We start from the raw sequence: 26,643 nt of genomic DNA on the forward strand, positions 1-26,643 counted from the left end.
TTGAAGGGTAATGAAATAACAATTTATAAAAATTATATATTATAATTAAATCCATTTTGAAATAATGCAAATTTTTTTCTCTTGTTTACTAAACACATAACCAATGAGACCATATTTACATTTTATTTTAGAAAAATATAATTTTCATTTTAAAATAATGAGCATTAAACTATTGCTATATGAGATTTATTACCAGTTCATGTGTGTTATTAATTTAAGACAATAATAAATTAAACAATCAATCTTAAAAACATAGTTGTCTGTTTTTCTACTAAAATTATAAATAAAGTTCACAGATAACAATACATATATTTTATTTTGATAAAAACTACTATCACATTAAAATTAGAACAACTTACACATCTATATAGAATTCATTTATGAGTTTTTCAGTATAAATTTGAAAAAAAAACAAACAATTATATTCAGTTACTAAATTTTGTTCGATAATTATTATTAACAAATGTTCGTTATACTAGCAAAGATCTTCGTATTGTAAAATAATCATGGGAACAGGAAATAAAACTTTTATCACGAAAATAACTAAATAGCTGTACTAGTCAGACATAAAGTTATGGTTTTGAAAGAGGGAAAAAATCAGGTACTTAAATTTTCCTATGCTGAAATATGTGTACTTCCATTAAGACATGGAATCCATGTACCAAATCTGTGCAATATTTACCTTTTATAATTCATAATGGATCATTTCATTCAAAAAGAAAGAAAAAAAATTAGCTAAAGTCTAAATCTAAAAATACTAACATTTGATTTGTGACTCGAGACAAAAAAGCAAATTTGGAATTTCAAGTGGCAGCTCCACGACTAGAAAAACTGCTATAGGTAAAACACACTGGTACTAATGTTCAATTTCAGCGAATAATAACATTGTATAATTACGTACCTAATTAAAAATATAAAAACGGAAAAGTAAAAAATAAAAAGTTATTTTATGAATGTAAATAAAGTATATAAATAAGGGGGTTGACTATGCTTTGTGGTCACATTCCCTACGCTAATAACACCATATCAATCTCGACCAAATACAATTAATGACTTTTTGTGTCAACATCAATTTTGTCTTAGGCTTTTACAAATTTCTTCTTTTTCCCACGTCATTAATTTACATTTCATCTATCAATACATAAAATTTCTTATTTTAGATTTTACAATAGCTACATAATTTATTCTCGATAAAATTTATTAATGTTTAACTTACGATTCACATTGTAACAATAATTGACACTTTTTTTCAACGCTGAATATTGTCTAACATTAGTAATAAATTACTTTTTTAACTACAAACTTTTACAAAAAAGGATTTGGTGATTTTAAATTTGAAAAAAATTAATGTATACACAATTGGAAATAATTTGTGAATCTACTAAACAGCCTCTAATAATGAAATTTAAGTTTCATTAAGTTCCTATTGCACCATCTGACCTACAAGTTTTACCTCTAAAAATCTTTTTTGCAATTAATTTATCCAAAAAATCTAATTAATTAATCTTTAACTGCTATATGTTGGCACTGGGGTGGTGAGCCAGCACATTAATCTAACGATTCTCATCGTGCAAATTGTCCTTTCTACACTACTTATGTTCTACACGTTAAGACTTAAAAATTCTTTAATTTTTAAAATATTTTACATTAAGTTTTGTACAGTTTGTTTCAATTTTGAAAATATTCATAATAAAATGGATCTTGCCTAAGAACCACTTTATATTATGTGAATTGAAATTAGAAATTTAATAAAATTATGTAGGTAGACAAAATTAATTAAATTTTTAATATGTCGTTTGCACGGTGGCCTGCCTACAAAATTTCTTATTCTTTAACTCTACCGAGGCTTATGTAGACTTTTAATTATAGCAGTTAAAGAGCTATGGCAAAATGGAATCTTCAAATTATGTTCTGCCGACTATGGTACAAACAAATCTAAATATACACTGATACCAGGGGAAATAAGAGAACAAAAGAAGAGGTGATCGATCGCATTACGACCTGAGAAATGGAAATTCGCCAAGTGGATACACGCCTCATGCTTCCTCTTCAGTTAGAATGTTAGATGAACTCAGATCCATACATCATCTGCTCGTTGCAGGACATGAGGTGCTTAATGCCGAAAAAGAACTGTTGCCCGATTGCAAACTTGACATTGATCCCCTGGAACAACAAAAATAAATAAAATCACCAATAATAAAAATTTATTTTATAGTAGTATTAATTATTAGCATTTTACTGACTTATAATCTGACGAAGAAAGTATTTCGTAAAAATACATAAGCGTAGCTTTATGATCACCGATGTGCTTCCAAGAAAGGATGTACCTTCCTGGTTTCGAACATACATGGGAACCTTGAACACTTTCACCGTCCCGACAAGTCACAGGCCCTTCTACACGTTCAATCTCTTCTACTGGAGAAGGATTTGCATCTAAACGAGGATAAATTTATTAGAAAGTTGTAATGCTGTAAAAGATAAAATAAATACCATGGTTTGTTGTAGTGTCAGTGTCACTAGTGGACAATTTGTTCGACCTGCATACAGAAAATGAAACGTCTTCTTTCATAATGTCGAAATCCCACGTGATTACAGAGCCAATGTCAGTTATATTGATGGAAACGTCATGGGTCTAGAATTAAAATTGAATTGGTTAAAGAGAGCGTTTCTCATGACTCATGAGTTTACTTTCTGATGACTTGATTTACCTGGGACTTTGTTATGCTCACTGAATGATAGATGCTATCATCTGTCATGTGATGGCCCTCTTTACAAAGTTCCCCTTCAGTTAAGTACATACTTTTCGGGATGAGACTTACATCTTGTACAACAGTCTGAAAAAGATAATTGATTTGACCAATATTTTTGCATATTAATACAAATAACTAAATGAACGAAAGACATCTTGTATAAAATTAAGCACAAAGGTAAAATAGATTTTATTTATTATTTTAATTCCGTGGATAATCAAAAATGGTTCTAGTGTTGAACCCAGTAGCTTATTGGGTGTGTGTATAATATTTTTTTAAAATTTTAAATTTCGACTTTTACTCTTATAAAGGCAATCCTAGCCCTGTTAGCTCTAGGGTGGAAAAAACTCTATTTAAAGAAATTGTTAAGAAAAGGGTAGTAGATCCCAAAAGTCGGTCTAGAATAAGCTGCGAGGCATGACATGAAAGCAGATAAAATTCATTTCATGCTATAAAAGTTTATCTTGGGCAGAGTGGTGGATGTCTGTTGAAATTTATGTGGAATTTACGATGATAACATAGTAACTGAGCGTGCATGTCAACATTGTTTCCGATGTTTTTTTAATGGAGATGAATCAAACCATTATGGTAGAGCGTGCCAAGCTAGAGCATCTTTGAGGCAGCTTTGAAAAACCTTGCCCTGGTGAACAGACAGACGTCGTGTTTCACCATGACAACACCAGGCCTCAGCTGCACTCACTTAGGTCTTAGGGTAAAATCGCAGTTGGGCTGGTAATAAATGCCCCACCATCCATGCTCTCCAGACATTGACCCTTCCGATGTTGACTTGTTTCACTCCCTTGACAACCACTTAAAAGGTAGGGAGTTTTTGAATAAATACGCTCAGAAAATCAGACTTACGTTGGCGTTTTGTATTAAAATAAAATACATTTAGTAAATTTTGAAAATTCGACTTTTTTCCTGAAAACTAAAAAACACACACACACCTAATGTGATAGTAACATATATTGCACACCCACAAAAAAAGTGACACGTTGAAAAATTTCTAAAAACCGGTTTATTCCTTTATCATTGTCACTGTCATTCATTGACCACCATTATCATTAGAGCAAGCAAACTAATGTAAAATATTGAGAACAAATGTATGGAAAATAGTGTCACTACTAAAAAAGGGGTAAACGGTTTTTTAGGGGTAGTACAGCTGGAATTTTAAGTTTTGTGCTTTCGCTTAAGTTCGGACACATGAAAGACAATTGATGGATTGTGACAGTTTTTCTTGCCAGCATCCGTAATGGCGTGTACTTAATACATAAGTAAAAAAAAGTAAACTTCCATTTGTCCCTCCTGTAAAGTTTTCTTTTGTTGAGCTGTGTCACTTTTCTTGTGGATGTGCTGCTTAAGGATATATTTTGATGGGAATAATTACCTTGCATGGGCCACCAAGGAAATCAGGAATATATTCTTCAGGAATATAATCAACTAGGCCACCTGGCTCTTGATAATCGTTTCCACCGTATAACAGAAACTTTGTCCTAGTTATATCATCTACAAATCAAATTGCGCATAAAAAATTTGCATACAAAAAACGTAAGGAATAAATAAAATAACATGAGTATTAAATGAACAGCAAATACTTATACACCCAGAGACAGACACACTCACGAGTGAGCCTACATGACAGATTTAAGTTTTATTTTTCAAACCAATTGATTTCTAATTTTGTACTTTGCATTACAGAAGAAGCTACTTCTCTTTGATGTGGCAAATATTATAAAATAATTTATGTAAAAAAAAATCAAACATTAGTTTTGTCATGCATATTCTTACCTATGAACGTTGAAACAAGGGCCCACATAATTGGAAACACCCTTGGAGCCCTAATGATAAGAACTCGACCAAGGGTTTCAGGATAGTTAGCTTCAACTATCTCAATGATGTGAAGGAGCGCCTGAATGCAGATTAGTTTTGTATTAAATTCTGATTGAAATAAAACAAAAATAAAAAAAGTACCTTGATCCCCGGCCTCCACAGATGCCTCATGTTCAGACCTTCCAAATCGACGAGGAGGCACCATGTAGAAATAGGTTTACCCCAACTCAACGTCGCTTCTTCGGTAAGGCGCAAGCCTTCCTCGCATACATGAAGAGTCTGCAAATTTTATTCAATTAGATAATTCAAATCACAAATGAAACAATGACAGTAAGGGCCTTGAATAAATCATAAATTGTTTAAATAACGATAAAAAATAAAAATAAGAAACATGACTTACTAGCTTTAATAAACCATCTTCCCCAATAGTCTTGAGAAGGCCTTTCACATCCATTTGACCCAATCTCAGAAGATACACAGGTCTTCCATCTATTCATAAAAATAAAAATATTTAAAAGATTAAACGGGCAAAAATTAACTTGGAATTAATTTAAAACAAAAAAACTTTATATTGATATTTTGTATACCTTTGTCATGATGATGCCATCCACCGGGAAAATAATCTTTGACTATTTGTGGGGTCACATATTCAGACAGTACTTTGTCCACCCCATGTTTCTTTCTCCAACTGAGAGACTCGGAGAGAAGGTGTCGAGCTTTGTCGACGTTAAAGTCTCTTGCTCTTAGAAATCTCAAAAGCATGGTATCATTAGGAACCTAAAAAAATATAGTTTTTATATATACAAAAGTTGATTTTAATAGACAACATCTTACTTTTCCTTTGTGCAGTTGGGCGAATGATTTTCTCAATTGAACGAGTCTCGACTCCTGAATCAATGTCAAATGTCCCAAATAACGTTGAATGTACTCAGAATCAATTTGAGATTGACACTCTAAACAAGTTAATGTTGTACAATATACTTGAAATGAAAAACACAGTTAAATTAAATTTAAAATTCACTAATGAGTAATGAACCTTTTGATGTCTGCTGTCCCGAATTCCTCCTTGGCTTTGTACATAATGTGACCATTTCTGGGCTGACAGTCGCTTCATTGTTATCATTAGTATCCTCACTAAAATTTCAATTAGAGTATTCTTTAATGCTACTGTAGGAAGAACATTAAAATGATCAAGGATGAATACTTACTTTGAAATGGCATCTGGGGATGGCAACCATTTTGGCACGTGTGTAATTCCTTCTGTTTTCAATTCTACTATGAAGTGTTCCAGCACTTCTTTTCCCCTCGCAATATTCTGCGAAAACTGTTTCATCGCCAGTTTTTCAATTGTGTTTTCAAAGCCGAAAAATGACTTTATATCAAGCTCTGCGCATTGCTCAAAACAAGTCCATTCATTGTTTTCAGGATGGACCTAGGGTTTAGACATACAATTAATTATGATCTGTTGTACAGTTTAACGCTTATTTAATTCAACAAATGATGTATTTACAAAGTAACGGCAAGTTTCGTTAACAACGACCCTCGACTGAAAACTTTCGTTGTATGCTTTTATATCCAAAGTTCTATTTCTTAAGTTGAGACTATTCTTTTGTATAAAATAAATAAAATCCACTCCAATTATCTGCAAAAAAAATAAAATAAAATAAAGAATTATTTTTTTTATACATGATTTTAATGTGATTCTGTCGATCAAGTCATTGAACAAGTATTCTTCTTATCTTGTTTTGGTAAAGTAGTAATATCAACAGACTTGAATTAATTGGCAGATAGACCGAAAATTGTATTTTTCCCCTTGTCTAGAAGATTTAATGATAATAGGCATTTATTCAGTTCATACCAATCCACAACAATAAAAATTCTAAACATTATTTACTGGGCAAGTAATGCGGTAATATGTTGTTGATTCAGGAAAAATGAAGATTTTTTTGCAAACATGTGCACTGCTGAATAAACAGTGAAAGGTTGAATCACAGATAAGAAACTTGATATTTAATTTAACATAGTTCTTTGGTCAAAACCTTTTATTGTTCCATTATGTAATTCCTTTTTTTTCCATGCCTTCCATTGAGATAATTTATCTTTGTAATCTTGCAAATGGGGAGGGTGCTGTTTCGCTCTTTAATCAAAGGAGGAAACCAGTTTGGGACCAAGGTAAAATCTATTTATTCAACGCTGGGCTTTATAAAATAGCAGGAAGCTAATTCAAATTCACCAAGGGAGACAGATTTCTATTTTTTGTTGTTCGATTATTTATCGTGAATTGTATATAAACATTTAATAATATTATGAACCATTTCATTAACTGTTTAAATACACTGATGGCCAAATTTAACGCACCACTCAATTTATTTAGTTTACAATTAAATCCATTATCTTTCTACATTAGTTACAGGTAATTAGGAGCTATCGCAGACAAAATAAACAGTAAATAATGTTTTATTTTTTTGTTTACTTTCGTATTGATTAATCATATTTGCACAAGTAGCATTGTGCCATTCCATTTTACTACACCTAAAGATCTCTTTCAGATAATCTTTTTCCTTCGTTGTATTGTTGGCATTTGAGTGAGTATGACACTGTCAGGGTCACAACATTATTAGAGCCAGCATGAAGTCTGACTGAGAGTAAATCTTTCTACAATAGGAAGGGTTCTTTGGTGCTTCAGAAATACAAGGCTTCAGACTTGAAGGCCTAGACAGGGTCGACCTAGGTCTACAGGCAAGAGAGATTCACCACAGCATTTTAGGAAAAGAGATAAGAAATTTCATAAGAAAAGTCTGAAATGTTTCGATTTCCTCAAGGACTGTAAGAAGAAGGCTCAATGAAAATAAGCTCAGGCCCAGAACCCGCTCTTCTTACCAAATGAATTCGACATTGGAAAATTAGGGACAAGTTCTCTTTAGTCTTTACAGTTGAGGTGAGAGTTCAAATCTTCAGATGGCAGTAATTTCATATGGAGATGCCAGGAGAAAGGTATGTTCATGCTGTATGGTTCTTCATGTGGCTTTCATGACATCCTTGGATGCCCACACTGAATTGGTTGTTGTTGGAAGATCTCTAACTTCATAGAGGTACTTAAAAGACATAATAAGAACATGTAGTGCCATTTGCCCCTCACATCACATGAGAGATTCTTGCTAATGCATGATAAACCAAGATATTGTGGATATCGATCTGAATGAGGTAGGCATTGAGTGCTTGGTGTGGCCAGCTCGAAGTCCAGATTTGATCCCACCAACTTAAGTGACGAATACGATGATGAAACCCAGGTCTTAACACCCTAGAAGAGTTGGATAGGGCTGTTCTTGATGAATGGGAAAGAAATTATAAATAAAATCATGGGAAAATCAATAATAATAAAATCAATGGGAATGAAATATAAATTTATTGGCAGTGCATTTATTTAGCTATCAGTGTATTATTTATGAGCTGATTTAATATATTGTACAGTTCTTCTGTGTTAAATTGCAAAATAAAAGTATATTTACTGTTTAATAGTTACCACATGAATTTTTATTCATTCATACTGTTTTGGTATTTCACCATTTTTGGAAGATTCCAAAGAAATCACATAAAGTGAAGATAGCAAATCGGCAAAAAGTGTCTGAACTAATATAAATCAATGGGAATAGGAGGTACCTATCAAATAATATGTTTGTCACCGTACAAAAGGAAACCTCTTAATTTAAAAGTATATTATTTTAAATGTAAGACAATACTTGTCCATGTATATAACAAATTAATTGACTGGAAGATTATACCATATAAGAAAACAAAACATCTCAATGGGTCAATAAATTGAAATTTTAGTTGGAAATGATAAACAAAATGTATCAGATATCAGATATTTCAAACTGATAAATTTAAATTGTCTTACTGGCTTAAAAAACCAATTATTATGTTTTGCAAATTGATTAAAAAAATACAGTCATTGCTGTACACACTTAGTTTCCAGTTAGATTTATAATTTCCTATTTGGAGCATCATAAATAGACCACTGTGAAAAAGGGGATGATAAATAGAAATACATACATGAAAATGGAAATGTTTAGTTTCAAGTACTTAAGTTGGTTGCTTAGGGACTTGATTGAATTTCCAAAGAAGTCTCTTTAAATAAGGAAAAGCTTGATGATGAAAGGAAAGTATTTGACAAATTCAAAGTAAATGAAGATATGCAAATGAACAAAACTGAGATCCTTGTGATGAGGAATGAGTTTGTACATGAAAACCTAAAAGCTGTTGCTTTGACCCCCTCCTTCACCTACATTATATTACAGTAAATCATTCAGATACTCTTTTTAATGTATATGAATATGTGATAAACTAATGGATTAACTTTATGGCTAGTAATGAAACAGTATGGGGAACTTTATGAAACTTATAAATCAGCACTATCAGACCTTGATAAGTCTAAACTTATGGAGGTCGATTAGTCAGTAGTAATTACGTATTTCCCCTTTCCTCTTTTTAATTCAATAAATCTGAAAAAAAAAAAAAAAAAAAACTATTTACATTTATTAATAAATTCCAACACTTGTCGATCAGCAATAATTCAATGAATTGCTTAGCTGCTGGGGCAATAATAAATCAAGGATATTATTTGTATTAATGCTTTGATGGGGGGGGGGTATTTGACTAAATTGTCTTTATTAAAGAGAAATAAATAATTAAATTTAAAGAGTTTTATCGTAAATAATCAATATATCGGGGTCTAATATCATCACCCAAACAGTATTTAAAATCACATTTCAAAGATTTATTATATTATAAAGTAGATAAAAAATTTAGCTTTACAATGGTGAAATCAATTATGTGAATAATAGATTTGATGAGGTTAAATTAAACAATTAACAATTTTATGATGTTATAGTTGGAACTAATTTCATTTGCTTTTAAAATTTTGTTGTTGTTATATCAATTGTCAAAAATATCAATATTGTGCTCACTCACTAATCCAAACTAATCAATCACTGTAGGGGTATTCAGATTACAGAGCGTATTAAACAAATACTTATATATTTACACAAAAACAATTTCAACACAATTTATTATTATTGCATCCACAAAATTATAAACCTATTAGAATATACCGTCAACTTTTCTTTAAAAAATCTGTTTAAAAAATTTATTTAACATTTCCCTCATTGCTTCTTCTTCTTTTTCTCACAGTTTTGAGCAGTAAGTATAATATACTTAAAACAAGTAGTGAACGGAGGTGAGGGATTCATCGAACATAAATTTTTTTTGAAAATTTCTGTATCTACGCTGGTCTTGGACTTTTATATCATTCTCTCTCTCTCTCTTCCTCATTCACTCACTCACTAATGCTCTCCACTCACTCTTCCTCTCTTACTCTCTCTCTTTCTCTCACTCACACTCACTCTCTCTCTCTCTCTCTCTCTTCCTCATTCACTCACTCACTAATGCTCTCCACTCAGTCTTCCTCTCTTACTCTCTCTCTCTCTCTCTCTCATTCACACTCACTCTCTCTCTCTCTCTCTCTCTCTCTCTCTTCCTCAGTCACTCACTCACTAATGCTCTCCACTCACTCTTCCTCTCTTACTCTCTCTCTCACTCACACTCACTCTCTTTCTCTCTTCCTCATTCACTCACTCACTAATGCTCTCCACTCACTCTTCCTCTCTTTCTCTCTCTCTCACTCACACTCACTCTCTCTCTCTCTTCCTCATTCACTCACTCACTAATGCTCTCCACTCACTCTTCCTCTCTCTCTCACTCACACTCACTCTCCCTCTCTCTCACTCACACTCACTCTCCCTCTCTCTCTTCTTCATTCACTCACTCACTAATGCTCTCCACTCACTCTTCCTCTCTCTTTCTCTCTCACTCACACTCTCTCTCTCTCTCTCTCTCTCCCTCTCCCTTTCTATGAAATAATGTTTCCCTTAAAATTATGGCTTTTTGAATTTTTGTCCAGTTCGGATTACTGGAATGGAATGTTCCAAGTATCGAAGTTCATATAAGGGAGAGAGCTCTGCATGCTTATATTGGCCACGTTAGTGGTTCTGGGTTTGAATCCTAGTATAGCTCATGTAATTTTAATTGATAATAATTTAACAAAAAAACTGTAAAGTGGCTGGATTTCATGACCACAACTCCCAATGGTTTAGTTGGACATTAAGCCCGATTGTACGACAGGGATTACCTTATTTTATCAGCCTAATTCTTTTTACAAAAATGATTTTTAATAAAAATCGCTTATTTAAAGAATAATATTATTAAATAAAGTATTTGTTTAATTTCTGCTATAACATAACATATACAGATATTAAGAAGTAAATAGTAATATATAGAAGCAGTAGTTCGACACAAAATACAAGCAAATAATTCTATTTATCACTTTAAATATATAAATTAAATATTAAGTTTCTGTCAAAGGATAAAATTCATCTATTTTACAAAGCCCCAATGTAAGCAGATTATCGGTCTAACCTGGTAAAAAAATTACAACTGTTCAGTTATCTGTCAGAAAGGATCACATTCAATTTTATCGGTGTATGTCCTATAGTAAAATAATTTAAGTCATGTTTATGTTTGAAAAGGGACTGATTGATGAGGCGAGGGAATGAGGGAATTCAACTCAGGTAAAAATGAGAGGACTGGGACAAATATTTAATCAAAGCCTGGAAATATAGGTCATGTCTTAACTGTCTGTTCAACTCTTCACTGAGAACTTTTAAAAATTTTAACTTTAATTTAGCAAAGCGTGTAAAAGTTGTTCTTTTAAATATAAAACTGTTAAAGTCAATTTAGAATGTGCGACAGTATAAATCCTTGACAATAAAGGTTGGTATCCTTTCTTCTTTGCTCTACTCTTGCGTAAAAAAACTATTAATACATTTAATATTCTACAAGGAATAAACAGTCGTATTTTCAAACGCCCGATAAACGAAAAGGAAACTGTAAAGATTTCACGTCCGGCCGGCGAATGTTTCAGCAAAGGTGGAAATTCGATTCGGAAGCGAGCTCCTGAGTTCCTGGCTCGAGGAATGCCTGGACCCGCCAAGGACGACGAGGTGTGTTCAGCCGGGCCGCGATGGTGTAACGGGAAGTGGAGAAAAATCAATGACAGGAAAATATCTAACTTCAATAAAAGGGTATCGTGCAAAACAGCCTTACGTTTTGTAAGAAAGGAGGAAGTTTCGACATCTGTTTGAAAAATCCTTCACGCTTGCGTATTAATTATGGCTAGTTTTAATTATAAGTAATGCTGCAAAGGGGCAAATGCGGCTGCCGTTAAAATTTAAATAAAATTTTGCAGAATTTCTTAATCGTATAACATTTGCATAAAAAAGAAGAAAAATATACCCAAAATTAACATATGAAACTTGACTTTCTGACTTGTTCCTAACAGCTAGGACGTTCGCAAACACTTGATTTGTCAGAAACTCAATTTAGTTTTGAGCTTAACTTCAGCTTTTGTGTAATCTTAATCAATGTCAAAAAAAAGTTAAAACGGATACAAGGAAAATTTGGAAGAATTGCTAGCGAATGGCGTGCACGGTTTGAAAATATACAAAGTTTGAAATCAAGATTTTGTGATATTGAAAAATAGTCGTAAATTTCTAAAATACTTGTTTAAAAAAAGTAGGCTGGTGGAAATAATTACATATCAGAGATGATACAAATAGACCGATAATCGACTTCTATAATGGAATTTTGGAAACTAGTGCCAGAATCAACCAATATCCACACTTACAGAAAGCTGCTTTCCGTCTAATTTCAACTGTTTGTTTCAACTGTCAATCCATCAACTCCACGGGAGTTCGTGAAGTCGAACAATATCAACAGAATGTCAATATAACAACTTTAACAGATTTGATATGAAAATCTCAAATATTTGGCCAAAAGACTTCGTTAGATGTTATCTTTTTGAATATTTAAACAATATATAACGTAAGCTTTATAGCTTTTCAGATTAGTGTAGAATAAAATTACCTATATTAATTTAATTTAAATTTATATATTCAATACTATGTATAATTACAATAGCTTTATATTTTACACTAAATTATATTTTCAATCTAAGGTCTTGATTGAGATGAAAAAGACCTTATATTGAAAGTATAATTTATTAAAATCTTTAATACAGTCAATTGCGTCTGTTAAATACATATATAGCTTTTATATTTTACAATATATATGAAAATGGAATGCGGCTCTCATTGACCTCAAGCGAGCCCATCTCTTTATATAGAACACCCAATGAATGAATCATAGCACAACTCAACAACCAACGAGGCTAAACCAAGCTGGAAACTACAGCCAATAAAACTGAAAAGTTTTAATTTTAGACAAAAGTGTTATTTAATTTAAAATCTGCAAATTCCTATATAAATTGATAAAAGGCTTCAAACGATATAAAACTAAACGAAAATGTCGTCCGAACTTTCACCTATTGCCAAAAGGGATTTTCAACAACAATAAAACATTTGAGAAATAGATTTTGATTTTGTCTATCTGCTGAGGCCATGAGTTTTTCGCATCGACACGATAACCGGCCCTTACAGATTAAATGACTCATAGTGCTACTAATTTTGATGTCAGGCAATGCTGTTATGCTTTTAAAACATAACAACCGCGTTTAAAGAAGGTGGGGCAACGAGAGAATAGATCACGCTACGAATAGATTTCGTTGGATCAAAATAAGCATTCTGAATGTTTAAAACCCAGAAAAACAAAATTAACCTATCTGCGGGATTTATATCTATTTGCGATAGTCATTTATCGTTTACTTTTCATAAGGAAAATTTTTTGAATGATGCCAATTTTAAAAGGAAAATCATTTTGATTAACTGCAAAGTGTTCGTCATATGCAAAGGTATCTGTTATCTGAAATACTTTAGCGTTAAAAAAAATGCATTTCATTTCTCATTTAAAATTTATTCTACCAAAGGAGTGATAAACAAGGAAAGAATGCAAATTAGGACGATAAGAGTGAGAAGTGTACGTGCAAGGACAACATCCGAGATACACTAACAAGAAGAGGAAACGAATAATTGCTATGGCAGTTTGACCACTTAACAACGTTATACGGGCAGTCATAATTCGAATCTTCGAGCTATATCGGGATTAGTGATGAAATATTTATTTAACGAACTTTTATGAAAAATGTCTTCTCATGAGCACTGACCAGAAATACTTATAATTGTGTACAAAGATTATTGGGTTGTCCCACATGAAACGTCCATTGAAGATGGTTTTCTGTCAATTCCCAGCAAAATATTAACGATCTTTTAAAAACATTTTTAATCTATTTTACAAGTTTTTTTTTCTAAGCAGATATTCAAATTTTAGTTTAATTTTAAACGTGACAATGGGAACACGTAATTTTCTATAATAGTTCAAATTAGGTCATTCTGCTGCCAATGCTGCAAGGAATAATAATCGGGTTTTTGTTAGGTTTGGAAAGTTTTCTTCAAGATCTATCCATGAACTACGGAAGACCTTCAACGTCAATCGATGGCGAACTTTGTAAGAAAGCTGTAGAAGAAAATCATCAAAACCTTCAAAGAACTTCCGCTTAACTGACACTAGTTTTCAAACGCTTAAAAATAATCGAAAAAGTTAAAAAACATTCGTTGGATGTCGAAACTTGGAGACTAATCACTTGCATGGTCCGTCTATTCTCGCTCGTTTTTAACTCATACGTGTTTTTCAAGCCATTTTCAGTGAGGAAGTGATTCAAAATTCATTTTCGACACGTACGCGACATTTACGCGTCGTAAAATAAAGATTTCTTGGGATTGTGACAAAATGCGATGAAATACGGGTCATTTATAACAATTAGACGCTGATCGGGTCAGTAGTTACATGTCGATCAGTCTGAAGTAAATTTTAAATTTAGTATATTCTAACTAATAGAGAAATGAAAAGTATTACCGAGTGCAAGAACACCAGGAGTAACGGCAAGAGATTTGAGTTCCTCTGCTTGAATGTCAAAAAATGAGCCAAATCTTGGGTGTTGTGACGAAAAAGCATCATTTGTAACAATTAGACGCTGATCAGGTCAGTAGATAGATGTCGATCAGGCGTCTGGTCACTCGAAAAAACAGAATCTTAATCGAAATCAAATAATGGTTGTGTGTTGGAGGTAATCCATTTGCTTTAAATATCAACCCGACGTACTGCGACGAAATCGACCGGAAGAATTGAAACATATCAAGAAATAGCTGGCAAAAATTAAAGGAGCTTGGCTGTAAAATCATACTTATCCTACTCTCCATCAGGATACATTTTCTTTCCTTACTTGGATAATACGTGACGAAAAATGATGAAATGAAGTGAAAAAAAAAGAACGATCATATTGACAATCGAAGGTCAGAAGTTAGATGTCGATCTGCATGGTCTACACGACTAAACAGAATATAATTCTTCTTTTAAATATCATAAATGAAACCGTTAACAGCCAAAATATTGTTGTAACGCAATAAAATTTGATTGTAAAGAAAGTTGGAATTGTTGAACAGGAAATGCCATGATGTTTGATCTTGGAGTTTGGAATCCTACCTAATTCTCGTATATCCTCTTTTTGTCGGATAACTTTCCGATAGATAACTTTATTCCAGTATTGCAAATACAAACGGACATTAAAAAGCTTTTTCAACTTTCTGTCCAATGAACTGGGCATTTAATCGGTGTCAACACAATAAATCAGCAAGGAATCGGAATCCCATAAAAATAATAAGCGTCCCTGTTACAATGTGAGAGAGACATTTTTAAATTGGTAATGTTTGTCCGGTACGCTCAGTAATTTATAATGTTCAGAAAAACGAAAGCGTTATGATAATTAATAGAAAGCCAGAATAAAATTGCATTGTCAGTTCCTGCTGGCTTTTCAACACAGTCCAACAACAATCCTCGATACGAAGAGGGCCAGATTGTTGGTGGAAAAGTGATTTTCTCTAATTCTTCTCAATGCACTGACCTTTTTCAATAAATACGGAGCATCGACGTGAAGCTTGCATCTCCTTTCTGTCACTCTCAGCGAATTATCTGGCGAATAAGTTTCTGATATGATATCACAGTGGGCGACAATAGGTATCTGAGGGCAGCATGGAAACCTTCTTTCGTAGGCCTGGAAAAATTAAAAAAAGTTATGAGATAACGATTAAAAACAACTTATAAATAAATGGGAATGACAGCAACGAATGATGAGTTAATATTTGAACAACTCAAGGACAGTTTGACCTTTGAATGATTTATGATTAATTATGATGCACTGTTGGATTTTATCTTGGATAATTTTACAACCAGAAAAAAAAATATTGGACAACTCCGTGGAATATTTTCTAAAGGTTGTTTATAAAACAAGGATTTTTCAAACTCCAAAACATGAAAGTCAAATTTGATAAATACCCGCAAAAAACAAGATTAATTTATTTAACCAAGCAATAGTTTTAATTGATCAGAATTTTCTTAAGAATAATTTTTCTTTCATTTATTAGCTACTATTTGAGAAACCGAAAACGAGAATATTTTATCACAATAAAGATAAACATAGATAAAGGCAAACATTAAGTTGTTAGTTTTACTAATTTTCCTAAAGTCCAACATATACAGGATGTTTTGTTCATTTGGATTTTGATCGGCGTAAAAGCTCTCGCGTATCAAGAGCACGATAGGTGGTCCTTCTAGGTGATCTGACTAGTAGAAGGGTCATCCCCATCCGATTAAGGATAGGGCATACGGGATTGACACAAAGACACATACTTTTTGGCTAAAGGCCGCGAATGTGTCCGGTGCAGAGAAATGTGACTCCATATAGAGAGCGCGTAAGAATGCAACCCGATATGAGAATTGTGCTTAAGCACGGCAGCGATCCGATTCTTGGAGAAACAGAGTTGTTTTATTGTATATAGTTTTATGCCCCTAGTGTGATGAATGTGAACGTATTTATTAGTGTGAATGTGTAGTGTAATAGAATAGAATATAATGTATTTAAGGGTGAGTGAGTGTGAATTGGATCTAGGAACTGCAGGGATTGGGTGCTGAATTGACCTAGTTGTTGACAGCACTAGGAGCCCAACCTCAGCGGATGAAGGGATAAGACCAAAGACAACCAACACCCGTGGTGGGTGAGTCTCGAGGCATGCCTGAGAATAAGTTGTAAATTACAAAGTTGAAATTTGTCGTGAACTGCGAGAAGTGATAGGCTGAACTCTGCAAATGAGAGTGTTAAGTTTTATAAATCCAAATCCAAATTATTTGGAATTTGGTACTTTGACCATCTGACTATCATGGACTGATAAATGACACGTTAATGGTGCGTTTCATAAAGTGGCGAGGTTGTTCAAAATAAGTAATTTTCATTGGAAAAAAACAACATTTTACAAATACACCGTCTGACTTTTTAGTGTTTAACGCTAATTATCGCCTGTAGCTATAACACGATTTTACACAACTTGAACCACAAGAAAATCATTGATAAAAATTGAACTTACTTGTTTTAGTATCTGGAAGGGAACATTTATAATTTAAACTTGGTTCGATCGACCAACTGCGAACGGGCTGTTGTGTAATTTTCCATTTCGGACCACAATCGACTTACACCGCACCGCGTAAGACGCAACCGCTCTGGCCATAACATTGGATGAAATCGACTACATTCAAGCAAACTATAAAATATTACAGTTTAGTCGATGAAATGATACGATAATTTGATCATTTCAGGATCAGATTTGCACCCAGTGGTGCTTGTTTACGGTAGTCAGTCATGTGCCACCCAGGAGAGTGGACGAAAAATGTATCAATTTATAATTCGATCTGTGGAAAGAGTAAAAGGGCATAAAAATCGCTTAAAACAATTGCCGCACTGAACGCAAAATGTCAGAGGGGGAAAGTTGTGCAGGTATGGACCGTGAAGCAATTCTGTTCCTTTGACTCTGGAGGATGTGAAAGGGACAGCGATTCATTTCGGACATTCCTTCACGGTCCACGTTACTTCTAACAAAAATTACTAAAAAAAGCTAAAACTTTTAACCCTCAAATTTTTACAGCTTAGTAGAAAAAGATCATCGACTGATTTTTATGCCCTTTTGCTCTTTCCACAGATCGAATTATAAATTGATACATTTTTCGTCCACTCTCCTGGGTGGCACATGACTGACTACCGTAAACAAGCACCACTGGGTGCAAACCTGATCCTGAAAATCTGACATAACTCTGACACTCTGACATAAAAAACCCAATAACATTCCCAATAAAAATTAAAAAGAAAAACTTATCTGGATCAAGGAGTATCGTCGAGTAGTGCGCGAAATGAACGTCTTCGGCAGGTCGGTGTCAACCAACAGACGCAGCGAAAACAGACGGACCCGATTAACTACGAGTTCTGTTTATAAAAAAATCCTCTTGGAACAATTGCGAGTAAAAGGGGATGATTGCCGTTTTTCGTCGCGTGCAGGTACGCATCTGCTGTTAAGCATAGCGTGAATACCAAGAAGGTATCGTGCTCGTGATTTAACGCAAAGGGCACAAGAACACGAACCACGGCATTTCATGAATCGAAGTTACGTTCGGAGTAAACTGCTTCAATAAACCATTTATTCTCCATTTACCAATTTGCCTTTTCGACTTGGGGTAAATGGACAACTGTGGTCAGTTTATCAGAGCTTTCGCTGCTTAGGAAAACTACAATAAGAGATCTCTCTGCATTAAATTATTGTTATTAGTTCAAATGAGCTACGTTAAATGAATTTTGTACCCCTGCTGTATCTGAAGGTTTATGATTTACAGGCAAATGGTTCAAATCAGGTGGGATGGGAACACTAAAATAACAACCATAGTGATCTCCACAAAAGAAAGTTGAATATTTAAGGAGTTGTACAATACAAAACGCTTTGCAGGTAAGAACCTTATCAATTAGCAATACTGCTCAGGATGTACACGACGATAAGACCCATCCCCACATTTGGTGCAATTGCCTGGGCAAATACAGTCAAGCTAACTGCGAAATATAAAAAACTCGAAGGACAAAGAGGCTCTCGGGTGTTACAGATGTTTACGTTTAAACAAAACCTCCAGACCAGCCGCCAAAATTGTGTGGGATTTCCTTAATGTAGATTGACGTTAATTGGGGAAAACGTCTCGGTCAAGGAAGAAGCAATCTGTGTGATTTCTCTCTAATGGCCTGATGAGGATCTAAGATGTGATTAAACGTGATTAAAATGTATTTTGGTCGTGATTAAACTAATTTAATCTGTGGATTTGTTAATGAAGTACCTAAAGAGTTTTGTGTTATGGCAAAGCATAAAACGGGACTATTCTACTCTTTCACGAATGGAAGCTCATTGCCATTCTGGTCGACCGAAAATGGCAAGCCGAAACGCAAACCAAAATCGTTAAAAGACGGATGTAGAACATAAGAAAGCAAAGAGGCAGTAGCAAGTCCTCGGGCGTGTACATCAATATATTTCCAATCCGAACAATGTTTACACCTGAATAGAAACATAAAAATAAAGATATAGCTATCATATCAGATAGCTTAACGGCCATCAGACCACCGTGCTCTATCATTATCAGCTCGAAGATGTTTTAAAACAGCTACTATGGGTTCCCGGGCTTGCATTTGTTGAGGGAACGAAGAAACGGAATTCTCTTGCAAGATCACACCGCTAACAAACCGAATCCTTCTGCAGGATATGATTTCATACTGAAGAAAATAACTTGAGGGTAGAAGACAGATAAGAATTAGATCTGTCGGTAGACACAAACAATCCAAACATCTTATAGGATTTGAAAGTAATGAATTACAGAATATAAAGTATAAAGTCTACCATGAATCTGACAAACTTGCTTGTGATCAGCACGAGAAAATGTTATGAGATTTACGACAAAACCGTAGCAAATGGGCCCATTAATCTAAACCCTCGAAGAATTAGGACCGATCCATGGTAAGAACAAAAAAAGAGGGACTCGACAGCTTTTAAAAGGTGAAATATAAAGCCTAGCTTCACACTGTCAATCATGTTTTGTCTGTCAACAATGTTCATATGTTGTTCAACAGCACCAAGTAGAAAACGTTGACCTTTTTAGAAGCACAGTTCATTCATAGATTAGTTTGAGATCTGTGATTACCTAGACTGATAATTTAAATATTTCGCCAGGAGCATCTAAAACTTCAAGGTGCTAAGGAAAAGTGATAGTTCACCGAAGAGTATCCTCTTCGAAACTACATAGAATCATATTTCTAAAACCAGCTCAGTTTTTATCTTTGTCCAAAGGTCATTGCTAGCACTTTCCATCAGTGCGTTTTTCCTTATTCATCAACTTCTTTTCTTCAAATTCCTGTAATAGCCTTTCTAGACATGATTATCGTTTGAGAAACGCAGAAACACTGACGTCTGTAGTAGAAACAATGTACAACGGTTCCATCAGAAACTATGTTTTACAACTGTTACGAAACAATGTTCAATATCGTCCAGAAACATTGGTTACCTGTCTGGGCTAAGCTTAACATAACTCCAATCAATCAATACGCCTGTTTCTAAAGTTCTTCACCTTACATAAGGCCACTATTACTTAATTTTACTCTATTTATTATTATGTTTACAGGCAGTCAAAATTAATTTTTAATAATGAAGTGGGATTACACGAGATAATGATCCATTTTTCATTCAAACATCTAGGAAGTTCAACGTTAACATTTAACTCTGGTTTGCTATGGAACTACTTTCTAAACGGGCTGAAAAAAATGCCAAAAATTGCCCAATTGTTTGTTTTTTTAAAAAACGTTTCTATAAGATATGAGAGGCTGGAAAAACTTTCCACTCTCCTCGGCCGTTTATCTATCTTCAGAACGCGTGAAAAATTGCGTGGAATTTACTTAGCGTCTGTATCCCAGACAGCTTCTTCTGCTGGTTCTCCATTTCGCATTGAATGAGGTTGAAAGTTTTCTGCCGATTTCACTTTGCCTGTTATCGTCCAATAATGCCGTTAGACCGGCGGTTCCTCACCTATCAGAATGAATCACCACGATATCCGATTGTTTTGCCATTCCTTTTTAATTTTATCTTTCGTATGCAGATAGACAATTCAATTAAATCGGATTTTGAATTTTAAAAAAAGAACAAGAAACCCCGCGATCCTATTCAAGCAACAAAGATTACTAGAACGTTCGTCTCGAGACAAAGGTCTGACGCAACAGTCGTAGAATCTTGTCGATCAAGGCAGATAATCAATACCATAATTTACACTGGGAACAGATAAGCGATTCCTAACATTCTTGTCTAAAATCGTGTCATTGAAACATAAGTTATCATGGCTGGTAATGGCCCACATAAAAAAAAGAAACAATTGTATCATCTACTCTAAATTCGGGGTTAAAGTCAAGTATAGCTTGCATTTTCTTTATTTTGGACAATGTCACTTGGCAATTGTAAATTCGACATGATATGAAATACTTGATAAAAAAAAGAAGAGATCAATTTTGGGACAAATGTTTTATTTGAGCAATTTCCGTTCTCTTGTTCGAATTTTCAAGTTTTAATCGCTATAGTGGATTATTTTACGAAAATGCAACTCTTGATGATGGTGATGAGGCTACAGGGAAGCGGGGTTTGTACTCCCCAGGCATAGCAGCCTTCTGGCTTATGGATAGACAACTCTTAATAAATTAAAAACGACCAGAATTGATGAGACACGAGACAATAATAAAATCGCCTCAAGAAACGATAAAATGGACTGGCGATAAAAACATCGTTAATGGCAGTCCAGAACATATCACGAAAACAGGGGTCAAAATAAAATTCCAATTGGTAAATTTATAAACAAAATACTGTACCCAATAAATATAATAATTTTAACAAATAAATTTGTCAAAAACATAGAAGACGCAGGACAATATTTTTCTTACTAAGAGTTGTCCTCGTCAACTTCACATAGAAAAAAGTAAAATAGACTTAATTTTTAGTCAATAAACTGTCATGATTGTTACTGTAGGAAAGAGGCTACTGGCTTCGTAAAGATCAAGTGTTGAAAGAGCGACTTTAATTTAAGGCAACAAAACGAAGGAAAAATAATTTTGTCTTTCGACATTCGACAGCACCATTCGTTCATTTTGTCCATTTAAGCGTACATACCAACGGCTCCAGTGCCACTTAAAAGGCATTTAATTCCGACTTTTTTTCATTCGCCTGGGCCAATTAATTATTGCAAAAACGTTCAATGCACGTGGGAAAAAATTTCAGATTATTTTCGACTGGTAAAATTACAAACAAAATACTGAACAACAAAATGGTAATAATTCCTCATATACATGAAAGATTGAAACATTTCAACGTCGGACATTTTTTTTTTACTCTTGTTCTCAATCCTTAACTTTGTTATACTAACAAATATCTACAGAAGAACGCTGAAACACTCGTTCGATGTAAAGAAATATTTCCTTTTTTTTTTAAATTTATTTACTTGAATGTATATAAAATGAAATCTCATCTCTACTTCAAACAATAAACTTACACCACAATGGCTTATCATGCCAATTTGCTTCTGCTACAAATTGTCATCCTAAGAAGCGGAAGATCAATAAAAAAAAGAAGATTAATTGGCGCTTTACAGTTTAAAAAATTACAAACATTTTAATACATCACCCAATTTATTGTTATATCTATCTAAATAACTACAATATTTGTTAGTTAATGGTAAAGAATGTCAACGTACAGAAGCATTATCTCACCTCACATGCCAGATAAGGAGGCCATGTCATCATTACTAAAAATTGTTTGAAGTTGTATTTTTTTATATTTAACTTTTGGCCAATAAACATCTTTTTTATTACTTTTGAAAGAAAAAGTATTATATAGAAAAATATAAAATATTAAAAATATAATGTATTATACGAAATCTAATGGATTTAAAATATATAATTGAATTTTAAAACAATCAAAAATTAGTACCAAAAAAGAAAATGTGTAATTTGTTTCATAAATATACTCAAATACAATTGTTGCAAATTAGAAAAAGAAATCTACGGACAATATTTTGATATACCTGATTCCTTAACTGCATTCTTAAATGCAGATTAATGCAATTGTCGTTTGAAGTAAAGAATTTTACTTTTTACAAATGACTTTAAGACAACACGAAACAACTTTATTATAGTAAAAAGTACTGAATATAATTAAAATACCGAATAAAATTTTCAAACACTTCAACAAAGAAAAGAAATTTGTCTTTCGACATTAGCACAATTCGTTATTTTTGTCAATTTAAACCCGCATACCAACCGCTCTATTGTCTCTTTTTTTAAAATTCGGATTGTAAAAAAATATTATGTTGGGGGCTTGTTAAATGTACTAAAATGTTTAATGCCAGTTCGAAAAATATTTAGTTGTAAAATTTTCAAATTGAATCCTGCCTTTGTATTACAAATTAAAACGCATTTTAAGTGTCTCCGGAGTCGTTGGTATGCGAGTTTAATAGACAAAAAGAAGGAATGGTGCTCATGTCGAAAGACAAATTCCTTTCTTTGTTGAATAGTTTACAAATTTCACTTGGTATTTTAATTATATTCAGTACTTTTTATTATAATGTAGATGTTGCTTGACTAAAAAGTCGTTTATGAACAAAATTCTTTACGTCGAACGACAATGGCTGTCAAGACAAGGGCTATCACGGTCGATAAATATTGTCCGTAGATTTCTATTTCTAATTCGCAACTTGTTCCTGATGTTTTGACGATATTTATTGAACAAATTACTTTTTTTTTGTACAGCTCAGTATTTTTTCGTTCGCAAACGAATTGAAAGTTTTTGAACAATTCCTCAGAATAAAAATTTTGAAAAGTCCAATAAAAATTAAAATGTCTTAAGTAACAAACAAAGCAGTTGGTGTGCACGTTTTGACAAAAAGAAGGATGGTGATAATGTCGAAAAACAATAATTATTTTCTCTTGTCCTTGTTGATCATTTTATAGTCATTTTTCTTTAAATCATTTACATTAAAAAAATCTTTATATCAAACAATGGCATTGTTGTACCAATAATGGTATGGTGAGGGATTGAGGACTATCATGGTCCACAAACTATTGTCCATAGATCAAACATTTCTAATCTGTTACTTGTTCCCGAAGTTTTTGATGATATTTATGGAACGAAGTCAATGTTTTTTATTTTGTACAGCTCAGTTTTTTTTTTCTTTCAGCAAACGCATTGAACGTTTTATTCTTTAGAATAAAAATGTAAAAGTCCCATTACAGATGTAGATGCACGTTTAAATGGAAAATGTTGAAAGACAATTATTTTCTCTTTTCCTTGCGGAACTTTACTAGATCATTATATTATATTGTTTTCTAGCCAGTAATTTTTCCTGTAATAATAATAAAAACCAAACAATTTATACAAAATGTCTTTACGTATAAAAATTGGCTGATAGTTGCCAGAAAATCGTTCCGTTTGTCGTTTATAAATTTAATAGATGGAATTTACGTATAAATCGTTTTTACAGGGTTTTTATTTTAAAAAAATGAAGAAAAAAAGAAAAGCTTCTAATTAAAATTTCTGGTGTACTCGGAGGCGTTGATATATGCGTTAGCCAAAAAATAAAAAATAAAATAAAGCTGTTTACGGTTTTATTGTTTTAAAATGTAATCCTTTTCTTATAAGATTTTATCTTTTTGTAGTTTGTACTCTTTTCTATAGTAATAATAAAGATGTTTATCGACTAAAAGTGATTTAGAATAAAAAAATAATACTAGGAATAAACGTAAAATGTTGAAAAATCTAACGAAATTTTAAGACAATCGAATAGAGAAAACAATTCGTCTTTCGACATTTGTACCATTGTTAGGTTGTTGACCATTGGTTGTGCATACCAACGGCTCTGGAGCCACTTAAGACATTTTAATCGGTCTTTTTTTAAACTGTTGTTGTTATTCTGCGTGGATCGGTATTTGTTCAAAAAAACGTTCAACGCGAGAAGCCACGATATAAAGCCGTGGACGCGAAAATTTAGCCAGATGACGCGTTGACCCTGGGCAAAATTTCTCTGACTTATCGCGAACCGTCGCGGATAAATTTTTTTTAATCGTTTCCAAGAGCGAAAAACTACGGCGACGGCGGATCCAAGGGTCAATCAATCGCAAAGGGGTCAAAAGTTGAAAGAATCCGTGGTCGTTCCCCTCTCACCAAGGGGTCTTCTTCTGAAGTTGACACTGAATTGTCGCCCCACGGAAGAAGGCGATATTCAATATCAACATGTGGCCCAGCTAACGTCATTTACAAACGTCAATCGATAGAAGGCTGAAAATGACATTTTATTTTATTTTTTATCCGGGCGGTTTTTAAAAACGATTTTTTGTCTATCGTCGGTTTGCGTTCCGCTGCAATTTTTTTGAACAAATTGTCGACTGACTTGTGTACAAAAATGCTTGCCTTTGTGTTGATTTTTTAAATAAAATCGTTGACCCCTGTGACTGTTGAAAATATGCGGCAGATAATGAACGTCCGTCTCCAGGGACGCCCGGACGAGTTTAAAAGGCGATCCTTATCCGCCGAAGGTCCCCATCAGACGGAAATCCGGGGCATACAAGGCGACGGCGTTCACCACACACACACAAAAAATAAAAATAAAATACAATAAAAAAAAATCCTCTTACCTTCATGACGAGTTCGAATGGGTACTTGTACACCCTGACGGGCGACTGGTACTTCTGGACCATTTTTGCGGATCGTCTTCAGGGGCTGTCCGGGAGCATAACGCGTCGGCCGGGTCGTGGGAAAGAGAAACGGTCGGATTTCGGCTTTCAAGTCAGGCAGGGCGAGAGTTTCTCTTCCACGGGCCGGGACGTTTTGAATCGCGTGCTGAGAGTCGACGGCGTTCTGCTGCGGACTGTCTCACTCTCATTGACCCGGGGCAGAGTCGGAAACGAGCCCTGTGAAAGGACGTCAATCGCCTCGACCCCAGCGCCCCTACCACGCGCCCGCAACACAATTCCACTTAATACTTACATCTCATTCATTTCATTCTACTAAATACTGACTACTAACACTACTAATGCAAAAAAAATTGCGCATACACCACAAAAAATATAGCAAATTTAGCTTTTTAATTAGTCCTCAGACAAACCAGTCCAAAGTGCTCCATCCAACATCCATTATTTAACTCCCCACATTTTTATTATTATTTAACGATGTACTGTCATAAATCTATTTACAGAAGTAAAATGAAATAATACTAATTGATATTAATCCATTTAAGTTTAGTGGTCTAATTGTCCATGTTAATTATTTCAATTAATTATTCTTTTTATGTAAGGACTTGGTTGAGATGAAAATAGAAAAGAATAATTAATAATAAAAATATAAAATATACTATTATAATTTGATGATGTCTTGATCTGTTACTCACAAAAAGATACACAGTTCAAATTATTTTTTATCTTGATCTCTATTCCACGTACAGACAACCAAAAACACACTTTTATGAAATTTATACTTTTACTTTTATTAATTTGTTAACACTTTTTGAAAAATATTTGATGGTTTTTGTATTTTTAAGTCATAACAGTTGACGAGGGGGAGTGGGCAGCACCATGAAATCGATACTTGTTTAAAAAATAAAGAATANTATATATAATCAAGATGAGATAATATACTTTTTACGCAGTTCAAGTTAGATCTTCTAAATAAGAACTGCAACGAAAACTCACTAACGGTCAACTTATCCAAAACGAAATTTGTCCTGTTCTATAAAGGTAGAAAACCAAATAAAATTAACAAATCTTTAAAGAAATAGAAACAGTTGGCTCATACTGTTCATCTTGAAATTTTTTTACATCATATTGTAAATTCACTAAAGCTGATGAGTAGAGAAAGAGTCAAGGTGTGGCGGTGTCTGCAAAGGCGAGGGAAATCCTTTACAGAGGTGTTGGCTTTGGAAAATAAATCCAAATCAGATTTGATAAGATTCTCTTGCAACTACCTAAAAAACCCACCTGACACTGTAGTTATACTGTAGACGGGGAGAACACCACTACAAGTCCAAATATTTAAAACAACCCCCATTAATTGGTGGATAAATT

At 33.6% G+C, this 26,643-nt stretch overlaps 1 protein-coding gene across 1 annotated transcript; it reads right to left on the bottom strand.

The window, feature by feature from the left end:
• Positions 1-718: 718 nt before the first annotated feature.
• Positions 719-25,507, bottom strand: LOC106663652 (SEC14-like protein 1). The gene is made up of 15 exons (XM_014388654.2): positions 25,219-25,507; positions 15,550-15,699; positions 6,091-6,222; positions 5,789-6,012; positions 5,617-5,714; positions 5,415-5,560; positions 5,168-5,357; positions 4,981-5,069; positions 4,722-4,859; positions 4,539-4,659; positions 4,138-4,256; positions 2,709-2,834; positions 2,491-2,632; positions 2,244-2,433; positions 719-2,163 (listed from the first exon to the last, which is right to left on the bottom strand). Exons 1-15 carry the CDS (start codon positions 25,279-25,281, stop codon positions 2,085-2,087), a joined length of 2,007 nt encoding a protein of 668 aa, XP_014244140.1. The 5' UTR covers positions 25,282-25,507; the 3' UTR covers positions 719-2,084.
• Between the last annotated feature and the right edge of the window lie 1,136 nt (positions 25,508-26,643).

This window comes from Cimex lectularius, unplaced genomic scaffold (assembly GCF_000648675.2).
Source record: "Cimex lectularius strain Harlan isolate CLEC.00 unplaced genomic scaffold, Clec_2.1 scaffold204, whole genome shotgun sequence".
In the NCBI taxonomy this organism is placed as follows: Eukaryota; Metazoa; Arthropoda; class Insecta; order Hemiptera; family Cimicidae; genus Cimex; species Cimex lectularius.